The sequence below is a fragment of the Tursiops truncatus genome, chromosome 8 (genome assembly GCF_011762595.2).
Source record: "Tursiops truncatus isolate mTurTru1 chromosome 8, mTurTru1.mat.Y, whole genome shotgun sequence".
In the NCBI taxonomy this organism is placed as follows: domain Eukaryota; kingdom Metazoa; phylum Chordata; class Mammalia; order Artiodactyla; family Delphinidae; genus Tursiops; species Tursiops truncatus.
The window spans coordinates 22,205,633-22,217,716 of record NC_047041.1 but is presented as its reverse complement, the minus strand read 5'-3'; the positions used below and the strand labels follow the sequence as shown (position 1 = coordinate 22,217,716).

At 36.0% G+C, this 12,084-nt stretch overlaps 1 protein-coding gene across 4 annotated transcripts in view; it reads right to left on the bottom strand.

Moving 5' to 3' along the window:
- The window catches only part of RDX (radixin), a 102,836-nt gene that overhangs the window by 78,061 nt on the left and 12,691 nt on the right, over positions 1 to 12,084 (bottom strand). For all 4 annotated transcript variants that reach the window (XM_019941927.3, XM_073808232.1, XM_019941926.3 and 1 more), the window contains exon 2: positions 10,533 to 10,603. In XM_019941927.3, the coding sequence (XP_019797486.1) occupies positions 10,533 to 10,544 (12 nt within the window). In that variant the 5' untranslated portion in view covers positions 10,545 to 10,603. The remainder of the gene's footprint in view (positions 1 to 10,532; positions 10,604 to 12,084) is intronic.

The window sequence follows — 12,084 nt, the reverse complement described above, 5'->3', positions numbered from 1 at the left end:
TAATCCCCAGAGGGATAATAATACAGTGATTTTAAACATCCAAACATGATGTATATTGATTACTTCATTCACTCTCCAAAGACTGCACTGTCACAAATCTAATGTCCATAGGTATGGGTCTTATTTTGTGCTATTCTGTTGTACTGTTCAATTGAACTATTCTGCCAATACCATATTGTCTGAATTACTGTATCTTTAAATAAGTCTTGATATCTGGTATGGCAAGTCATCCCTTATTATTTTCAGAACTGTTTTGGCTATTCTTGTCTCTTTGTTCTTGCTCTTGACTCCACATATAATTATAAATTTTTCAAAACACCACATTATGATTTAAATTGGAACTACACTAAATTCATCAGCCTCTTGGGGTAAAAAATGACATCTTTTCAATATTGACTCTTACTATCCAAGTGTATGGTTCTTTCTATGCATTGATTTAGGTCTTCTTTAAGATCTTTTTAAAAAATGTTTATAATTTCCTCCAGAAAAATCATATTAATCATTTAAGATATCTTTCTCCTATGGTTTTATAGCTATTATAATTATAGGTTCATAAACCCAAGATATCCTAAATGCATTGAAAACTCTAGTTTATTAGCTAATTTCTAGCAAAAACAATTGAAATAAGTCCACCTGGTGAATTAATTTATCCCACTTCAAATGGATATTCACACACCGATCTACAGAAATACTGATGTGATGCAACAGACCTTGATGGAAATTTCATAACACTACTTATGCACATAATACATTGTATATTCACCTTTCTAAAATCCAAAGAATTCCAACTACTGAAACTCATCTAGCTTAAAGCGTTTCAAACACAGGGTCATAATTATGATGAAGTATCTTTCCAAAATTTTTTCTGGTTTTACTTCTGTAGAAATGCAATTGATTTTTATATTGATCCTTTTATCAGCTCCCTTGCCAACTGTTAAAATGTAAATTCTTGTATTTATATAAACCAGGTGTCAGAAAACTTTTTCTGTAAAAGTACAAATAGTGAATATTTCAGGCTTTGCAGACCATACTGTCTGCTGCATCTACTCAATTCTCCTGCTATAGCAGAAAAGCAGTTATAGATAATTAACAATGAGCATACTGTGTTCCAACAAAACTTTATAGACATTGAAATTTGAATTTCATATAATTTTCAAGTCATGAAATATTACTATTCTTTTGATTTTTTTTTCAACCATTGAAAATGTAAGACTCATTCTTAGCTTGAAGGTTGTACAAAAACAAGTGGTGGGCTGGCTTTGGCCTATGGGCCATAATTTGCCAACCCGATATAAATAAATACCTTAACATCTTCAAAGTGTTTCTTCCTTTCCAGTACTAGAGTTTTTAATTTTTCTGCACAGGCTTTCTGTTCAATGTTGAACAGCAGCAGTGATAGTGTGTACATTTTGTCTTGTCCCCGATCTTAAAAGAAAAGCTTCCACTGTTAAGCAAATTAAGAATTACTTTTGTTATAGGTTTTCTTCGATACTTAGCTTAAGAAGTATTGGTTTTTACTTTTAAATCATGAATAGTTGTTCAATTTTAGCAACTGCTCTGAATTTATTATATGATTTTTCTCCTTAAAACTAACGACGATTGTAGCAGAGACTACTTGCTGTTTGACCACCAAAATCTAACAGAATTACCGTTTGACATGGCTACTGAGCTACAAGAACATTTCTCAATGTCTCTTTCAATTAGGTATGGCTATGTGACTAAGGTCTCACCAACAGAACATGAACAGAAGAGACAGATATAAGGCCACTTTTCAGCCTAGTCATAAATAGTGAGCATGCTTCAGTAGTTACGGGCTCTAGAGCAAAGGCTCAGCAGTTGTGGCTAAGGGCTTAGCTACTCCGCGGCACGTGGGACCTTCCTGGACCAGGGCTCAAACCTGTGTCCCCTGCGTTGGCAGGCGGATTCCTAACCACTGCGCCACCAGGGAAGCCTTATATATAATTTTTAATCCTTACTCTTAGGAAAAATAAGTGTTCTCCACTCAATTATTCAGACAGTTTTCCAAACTACTTTTAACTTTCACATTCCTATCAGAAATAAGAGTTCTAGTTGATCCACATCCTTACAGCCAAGGTATTATCAGTCTAATTATAGCTCCCCTGGTAAATATAAAGTGGAATCTCACTGTATTTTTAATTTATGTTTCCCTGATAACCAAAGATATTGAGGATATTTTCAACTACTTATTCGCTATTAATATATTTTCTTTTGTGAAGTAGATGTTCAAAGTTTTTGTCCACTTTTTAAAAATTGGGTTGTCTTATTGAGTTCTAAAAGAATGCCATACTGCAATTATTTTCCCCCAATCTGCCTTGCCTTTTTACTTTCTTATTGTTGTCTTTCAAATGGCAAATTTTTTTTGATTAACCCATTTTATTTTTTTATTTTGTTTAGGTTCAATGGCTTAAATGAGGTATAATTTTTTTTAACATCTTTATTGGAGTATAATTGCTTTACAATGGTGTGTTAGTTTCTGCTTTATAACAAAGTGAATCAGTTATACATATACATATGTTCCCATATCTCTTCCCTCTTGCGCCTCCCTCCCTCCCACCCTCCCTATCCCACCCCTCTAGGTGGTCACAAACCACCAAGCTGATCTCCCTGTGCTATGCGGCTGCTTCCCACTAGCTATCCATTTTACGTTTCGTAGTGTATGAATGTCCATGCCACTCTCTCACTTTGTCATAGCTTATCCATCGCCCTCCCCATATCCTCAAGTCCATTCTCTAGTAGGTCTGTCTTTATTCCTGTCTTACCCCTAGGTTCTTCATGACATTTTCTTTTTCTTAGATTCCATATATATATACATGTGTTGGCATACAGTATTTGTCTTTCTCTTTCTGACTTACTTCACTCTGTATGACAGACTCTAGGTCCATCCACCTCACTACAAAAAACTCAATCTCATTTCTTTTTATGGCTGAGTAATATTCCATTGTATATATGTGACACATCTACTTTATCCATTCATCCGATGATGGACACTTAGGTTGTTTCCATCTCCTGGCTATTGTAAATAGAGCTGCAATGAACATTTTGGTACATGACTCTTTCTGAATTATGGTTTTCTCAGGGTATATGCCCAGTAGTGGGATTGCTGGGTCATATGGTAGTTCTATTTGTAGTTTTTTAAGGAACCTCCATACTGTTCCCCATAGTGGCTGTACCAATTCATATTCCCACCAGCAGTGCAAGAGTGTTCCCTTTTCCCCACACCCTCTCCAGCATTTATTGTTTGTAGATTTTTTGATGATGGCCATTCTGACCGGTGGGAGATGATATCTCATTGTAGTTTTGATTTGCATTTCTCTAATGATTAATGATGTTGAGCATTCTTTCATGTGTTTGTTGGCAGTCTGTATATCTTCTTTGAGGAAATGTCTACTTAGGTCTTCTGTCCATTTTTGGATTGGGTTGTTTGTTTTTTTGTTATTGAGCTGAATGAGCTGCTTGTAAATTTCAGAGATTAATCTTTTGTCAGTTGCTTCATTTGCAAATATTTTCTCCCATTCTGAGGGTTGTCTTTTTGTCTTGTTTATGGTTTCCTTTGCTGTGCAAAAGCTTTGAAGTTTCATTAGGTCCCATTTGTTTATTTTTGTTTTTATTTCCATTTCTCTAGGAGGAGGTGGGTCAAAAAGGATCTTGCTGTGATCTATGTCATAGAGTGTTCTGCCTATGTTTTCCTCTAAGAGTTTGATAGTTTCTGGCCTTACATTTAGGTCTTTAACCCATTTTGAGCTGATTTTTCTGTATGGTGTTAGGGAGTGTTCTAATCTCATTCTTTTACATGTAGCTATCCAGTTTTCCCAGCACCACTTATTGAAGAGGCTGTCCTTTGTACACTGTACATTCCTGCCTGCTTTATCAAAGACAAGGTGACCATATGTGCGTGGGTTTATCTCTGGGCTTTCTATCCTGTTCCACTGATCTATATTTCTGTTTCTGTGCCAGTACCATACTGTCTTGATTACTATAGCTTTGTACTATAGTCTGAAGTCAGGGAGCCTGATTTCTCCAGCTCCGTTTTTCGTTCTCAAGATTGCTTTGGCTATTCGGGGTCTTTGGGTTTCCATACGAATTGTGAAATTTTCTGTTCTAGTTCTGCGAAAAACGCCAGTGGTAGTTTGATAGGGACTGCATTGAATTTGTAGATTGCTTTCAGTAGTAGAGTCATTTTCACAATGTTGCTTCTTCCAATCCAAGAACATGGTATATCTCTCCATCTATTTGTATCATCTTTAATTCCTTTCATCAGTGTCATAATTTTCTGCATACAGGTCTTTTGTCTACTTAGGTAGGTTTATTCCTAGGTATTTTATGCTTTTTGTTGCAATGGTAAATGGGAGTGTTTTCTTGATTTCACTTTCAGGTTTTTCATCATTAGTGTATAGGAATGCCAGAGATTTCTGTGCATTAATTTTGTATCCTGCTACTTTACCAAATTCACTGATTAGCTCTAGTAGTTTTCTGGTAGCATCTTTAGGATTCTCTATGTATAGTATCATGTCATCTGCAAACAGTGACAGCTTTACTTCTTCTTTTCCAATTTGGATTCCTTTTATTTCCTTTTCTTCTCTAATTGCTGTGGCTAAAACTTCCAAAACTATGTTGAATAAGAGTGGGCAACCTTGTCTTATTCCTCATCTTAGTGGAAATGCTTTCAGTTTTTCACCATTGAGGATGATGTTGGCTGTCGGTTTGTCATATATGGCCTTTATTATGTTGAGGGAAGTTCCCTCTATGCCTAATTTCTGGAGAGTTTTTATCATAAATTGGTGCTGAATTTTGTCGAAAGCTTTCTCTGCATCTACTGAGATGACCATATGGTCTTTCTCCTTCAATTTGTTAATATGGTGTATCACATTGATTGATTTGCGTATATTGAAGAATCCTCGCATTCCTTAAATAAACACCACTTGATCATGATGTATGATCCTCTAAATGTGCTGTTGGATTCTATTTGCTAGTATTTTGTTAAGGATTTTTGCATCTATGTTCATCAGTGATATTGGCCTGTAGTTTTCTTTCTTTGTGACATCCTTGCCTGGTTTTGGTATCAGGGTGATTGATGGTGGCCTCGTAGAATGAGTTTGGGAGTGTTCCTCCCTCTGCTATATTTTGGAAGAGTTTGAGAAGGATAGGTGTTAACTCTTCTCTAAATGTTTGATAGAATTCGCCTGTGAAGCCATCTGGTCCTGGGCTTCTGTTTCTTGGAAGATTTTTAGTCACAGTTTCAATTTCACTGCTTGTGATTGGTCTGTTCATATTTTCTATTTCTTCCTGATTCAGTCTTGGCAGGTTGTGCATTTCTAAGAATTTGTCCATTTCTTCCAGGTTGTCCATTTTATTGGCATAGAGTTGGTTGTAGTAATCTCTCACAATCTTTTGTATTTCTGCAGTGTCAGTTGTTACTTCTCCTTTTTCATTTCTAATTCTATTGATTTGAGTCTTCTCCCTTCTTTTCTTGATGACTCTGGCTAATGGTTTATCAATTTGTTTATCTTCTCAAAGAACCAGCTTTTAGTTTTACTGATCTTTGCTATCGTTTCCTTCATTTATTTCTGATGTAATCTTTATGATTTCCTTCCTTCTGCTACCTTTGGGGTTCCTTGGTTCTTCTTTCTCTAACGGCTTTAGGTGCAAGGTTAGGTTGTTTATTTGAGATGTTTCCTGTTTCTTAAGGTAGGATTGTATTGTTATAAACTTCCCTCTTAGAACTGCTTTTGCTGCATCCCATAGGTTTTGGGTCGTCGTGTCTCCATTGTCATTTGTTTCTAGTTATTTTTTGATTTCCTCTTTGATTTCTTCAGTGATCACTTCATTATTAAGTAGTGTGTTGTTTAGCCTCCATGTGTTTGTATTTTTTACAGATCTTTTCCTGTAATTGATATCTAGTCTCAAAGCATTGTGGTCAGAAAAGATACTTGATACGATTTCAATTTTCTTAAATTTAACAAGGCTTGATTTGTGACCCAAGATATGATCTATCCTGGAGAATGTTCTATGAGCACTTGAGAAAAATGTGTATTCTGTTGTTTTTTTGATGGAATATCCTATAAATATCAATTAAGTCCATCTTGTTTAATGTATCATTAAAGTTTGTGTTTCCTTATTTACTTTCATTTTGGATGATCTGTCCATTGGTGAAAGTGGGGTGTTAAAGTCCCCTACTATGAATGTGTTACTGTCGATTTCCCCTTTTATGGCTGTTAGTATTTGTCTTATGTATTGAGGTGCTCCTATGTTGGGTGCATAAATATTTACAATTTTTATATCTTCTTCTTGGGTCGACCCCTTGATCATTATGTAGTGTCCTTCTTTGTCTCTTCTAATAGTCTTTATTTTAAAGTCTATTTTGTCTGATATGAGAATTGCTACTCCAGCTTTCTTTTGGTTTCCATTTGCATGGAATATCTTTTTCCATCCCCTTAATTTCAATCTGTATGTGTCTCTAGGTCTGAAGTGGGTCTCTTGTAGACAACATACATATGCGTCTTATTTTTGTATCCATTCAGCCAGTCTGTGTCTTTTGGTGGGAGCCTTTAATCCATTTACATTTAAGGTAATTATCGATATGTATGTTCCTATTCCCATTTTCTTAATTGTTTTGGGTTTGTTACTGTAGGTGTTTTCCTTCTCTTGTGTTTCTTGCCTAGAGAAGATCCTTTAGCATTTGTTGTAATGCTGGTTTGGTGGTGCTGAACTCTCTCAGTTTTTGCTTCTCTGTAAAGGTTTTAATTTCTCCATCAAATCTGAATGAGATCCTTGCTGGGTAGAGTAATCTTGGTCGTAGATTTTTCTCCTTCATCACTTTAAATATGTCTTGCCACTCCCTTCTGGCTTGCAGAGTTTCTGCTGAAAGATCAGCTGTTAACCTTATGGAGATTCCCTTGTGTGTTATTTGTTGGTTTTCCCTTGCTGCTTTTAATACGTTTTCTTTGTATTTAATTTTTGACAGTTTGATTAATATGTGTCTTACCGTGTTTCTCCTTGGAGTTATCCTGTATGGGACTCTCTGTGCTTCCTGGACTTAACTATTTCCTTTCCCATATTAGCGAAGTTTTCAACTATAATCTCTTCAAATATTTTCTCAGTCCCTTTCTTTTTCTCTTCTTCTTCTGGGACCCTTATAATTCTAATGTTGGTACGTTTAATGTTGTCCCAGAGGTCTCTGAGACTGTCCTCAGTTCTTTTCATTCTTTTTTCTTTATTCTGCTCTGCAGTCGTTATTTCCACTATTTTATCTTCCAGGTCAGTTATCCGCTCTTCTGCCTCAGTTATTCTGCTATTGATCCCTTCTAGAGTATTTTTAATTTTATTTATTGTGTTGTTCATCGTTGCTTGTTTCATCGTTACTTCTTCTAGGTCCTTGTTAAATGTTTCTTGCATTTTCTCTATTCTATTTCCAAGATTTTGGATCATCTTTACTATAATTATTCTGAATTCGTTTTCAGGTAGATTGCCTATTTCCTCTTCATTTGTTAGGTGGTGGGTTTTTATCTTGCTCCTTCATCTGCTGTGTTTTTCTGTCTTCTCATTTTGCTTATCTTACTGTGTTTGGGGTCTCCTTTTTGCAGGCTGTAGGTTCGTAGTTCCCGTTGTTTTTGGTGTCTGTCCCCAGTGGCTAAAGTTGGTTCAGTGGGTTGTGTAGCCTTCCTGGTGGAGGGGACTAGTGCCTGTGTTCTCGTGGATGAGGCTGGATCTTGTCTTTCTGGTGGGCAGCTCCACGTCTGGTGGTGTGTTTTGGGGTGTCTGTGGACTTATTATGATTTTAGGCAGCCTCTCTGCTAATGGGTGGGTTTGTGTTCCTGTCTTGCTAATTGTTTGGCATAGGGTGTCCAGAACTGTAGCTTGCTGGTCATTGAGTGAAGCTGGGTGTTGGTGTTGAGATGGAGATCTCTGAGAGATTTTCGCTGTGTGAAATTACGTGGAGCTGGGAGGTCTCCTGTGGACCAGTGTCCTAACGTTGGCTCTCCCACCTCAGAGGCACAGCACTGACTCCTGGCTGCAGCACCAAGAGACTTTCATACACATGGCCTGCCCGCGGTCCCCACGACTGTCATGGCTTCGGCCACCGGGGCCCCTCCAGAGCTGGCAGCCTCAGGGAGGCCGCCTCCCCTCAGGCTCCGGGGCAGTTCCGTGACGGCAGAGGGACGAGACCCCGAGCCAGGAGTTCCTGCTCTACGGAAACGTGGGCTCCTTTCTCCAAATAGCAAACTTTTTAATTTTGATGTTCAATTTTTTTTTTAATGCTTCAAACTTTCTGTGTACCATCAAAGAAATCTTTGCCTACACCATGACTGCAAAAATGTTTTCTATTTTCTTGTAGAAGTTTTATAGTTTGGGCCTGTTAATTTAGGCCTGTGATCCATTCAGAGTTAGTTGTTTGTGTAAACTGTGATATAAGAGTCAAGATTCGTATTTTTCTGTATGGATAACTCTTTGTTCCAACATCATTTCTTGAAAAGAATTTAATTTCCCCATTGAATTGTGTGACAACCTTGTGTGTGGAGATGTGTATTTGTTCCACTGATCCTATTATCTAATATTTTAATGCCACACTGTCTTATTTTTGTTGCCTGAAAATAAGTGTTGAAATCCAGGAGTATAAGTGCTCCACCCTTGTTTTTTTTTTTATTTATTTCTTAAATAAATTTATTTATTTATTTTTGGCTGTGCTGGGTCTTTGTTGCTGCGTGAGGTCTTTTCTCTGGCTGCAGTGAGTGGGGGCTACTCTTCCTTGCAGTGTGAGGGCCTCTCACTGTGGTGGTCTCTCTTGTTGTGGAGCACGGGCTCTAGGCACGCGGGCTTCAGTAGTTGTGGCTCACAGGCTCTAGAGCTCAGGCTCAGTAGTTGTCACGCATCAGCTTGGTTCCTCCGCGGCATGGGGGATCTTCCCGGACTAGGGCTCAAACCTGTGTCCCCGCACTGGCAGGCAGACTTCTAACCACTGTGCCATCAGGGAAGCCCCACCCTTTTCTTTTTTTTTTTAACATCTTTATTGGAGTATAATTGCTTTACAATGCTTTCTTAGTTTCTGCTGTACAACAAAGTGAATCAGGTATATGTATAAATATATCCCCATATCCCCTCCCTCTTGCGTCTCCCTCCCACCCTCCCTATCCCACGCCTCTAGGTGGTCACAAAGCACCGAGCTGATATCCCTGTGCTATGCGGCTGCTTCCCACTAGCTATTGCTTTAGCTATTCCACATAAGTTTTGGCTCTTCCATAAACATTTTATAATCAGCTAGTCAATTTTAACCAAAGGGATTCAACTGATTAGAATTACATTCAATCTATCAATATATTTGGGGACAACAGACATTGTAGTAATATTTTCTAGACATATCTATGACCAACGTTTATTTTTGTATATATTTTGGTCTTTTTAAGTACTTATAAGTTTTCGGCATAGAGATCTTGTACAGCCTCTGTAAAGTTATTCCTAAATACTTTATGTTTTCGATGCTATTACAAATGGAATTATTTCATTTTTTGAATTTTGCTGCTAGTATATAAAACAGAAAACTGATTTTTTAAAAATATAACCTTATGTCCAACAGTCTTGCTAAATTCTGTTATTAGTTCTAATAGTTGTTTTGTAAATTCCAGGTTATTTACATAATTATGTCATCTGCAAATTATGTCATCTGCAAGCAAAAATTTAATTCTTGCTTTGTATTGATTATGCCTTTCACTTCCTTTTATTCTTCTCTCCCTCCAACAATGCACTTTTTTACCTGCTAAATGTTTAAAAGTAATTCGAAAGTGACATTCATGCCAGAAAATTCAAATAACCACAACCAATGATTTTCTTAAAAAGATAACTGGCCGAAAAATTCTTGAAAAAAAATCCCCGATTTTGTTAGATGAAGAAAAGTACATTTATCATAAGATAAAAGAATAAACCTTAGTCACAAATTATATAATTATAAAACTTAATAAAATGATCACATATATACCATTAAATCAAAAATCTAGGACTATATATAATATCAGCACTGGTATCACTAGCATCAAAGCTAGAATTATGAGAAAATTAATACTGCATGGATCCTTCTGACCTCTCATTATTTTCTCCTGTTTAACACTAAGTTACTTTTTACTAAGCACTGAATGTATATGTACCAGGATCTTCTAATCCTCACCAGACTCTCCAGTAAGTAACTAATTGTATCTCCATTTTATATGTGAAGAAATTAAGAATTGGAGAGATTGAACTAATCTAACAAAGGTCAGTCAGGTTAAGTGGCAGGGCAAGGATAAGAACTAAGTTTGACCCCACAACCTGTAGTAATCTTAATTACAGTGTCACCTAAACCTCTTCATCACTGGCCCACATAACACCATACTCTAGCCACATTAATCTAAAGCAAACAACAGTAATATCAGTGCTTTTTTTCCCCCCAAAACTCTACCATAATACTTTGCCTTGTTTCGAAAGGACCTTAATGCCACTGATATTTTATTAAGTAAGCAGTGTCAGAAGTAATAAAATACACTTACTGGTTTCGGCATTTTCCTTCTCTTTTTGTCACCCTCTTTAAAAATTCTTCACTTTTATGAATTCTGTTCTTCTGTTAAAGAAAAGAAAGCATAATTGATCTATTATCTTTTTATATAGTAATATTTTTGCTTAACAATATAATTTGTATAAAGAAAACTTTAAACTAACATTTTAAAATGTTACAATTAACATGGAGCTCATTTTATTCTAATTTTCAATGTCTTCTATTATTCACATTCTTTTAAAATATTTATATCTGTGATTTAAAACAGCACACATCTCAAATAACATAGTATAAAGCATCTCAATCATCAACTAAAAGTTTTAATTTAATTACAGACAACACATAGCAAAGGAAAGATTACTAAGGGCCAAATGCTTTCTCTTTCTGAGTCAAGTTTGCCCCTATACCCAGACTGGTAGAGAAGAGGGACGGCAAAGAAGAGAACAGATAGATTCAGATTCTAAAGAAATGAATTCAGGAACACTTCTCAACCTTTCTTCTGTACTGCCAAAGACAAAAAAGTAAATACTGATTAATGTAAACTACAAAAAGATAACTTTTTAAAGAAAATTATTTTTCCTCCTTGAAAATTTAAAAGTCCAAGTAGAGACAAATAACATTAAGAGTAACTTTTTCACCTAAGGTAGATAAAACAGCCATAGTCTGCACACTAGTAATCTGCATGCTACTCATCAGCAAGCTAATGGTCTTCACGGAAATACAGAATTGTCCTGAAGACCAATGTTAAATTATATATTCTCACGCTCAGGCAAAAGAAGTAAATCTTAATCCAGGAAAAACAATGGACTATTTCAGGGTAAATGTTCTCACAGACATCTAACAAAATTGGATTTTCCCCCTACAAACCTACCAAAAGATGTAACATTTTTAACCATTTAGTTGTCCAGAAAAAAATGATTATCATTCCAATTTGAAAACCTATAGTAAGAAATATATTAATTACCTGAAAATCAGCTTATATAAGTAATATCTTTGCCAAGAAATTTTATTCATTACACTATCAACTAAATTAATATAGAATTACTTTTGTATTTTAAAAATATATTATCAATTGCTTTTTAAGATACTATTATTAATAAAACTGAAAATTCTCCAAATTGAAATAAAAACAAAGGATCAAAGTAAGGTCGTTTCTCTAAATTTTAGCCAATCACATGTCAATGAACCTCTCCCCATACAGGGAACTGCATCAAGAGAAATTTCTCATCTAATACAATGGGCTATGAAATTCAGTTAGAAGTATTAAATTCCTCATTTCCTAACTCTTAGCTAGGAAATGATAGATAAATATTCCCTACCTACAATCACCTACCTTCATGAACCTAACTGTACTTCAGTCCTATCTTCCACTTCTAAATCCTCTTTTCACCCCTACTATCAAATTCATCTCAGGTCTTAAAACAGCCTCAAAAACCAACCTTTTACATCATTTATAAACTAGTAACTCCCAAATCTGTATCTCCAGACTTGCTTGGCTAACTTGGCTTGCTCAATATCTAAATGATACCTCAAATACAACATGGCTA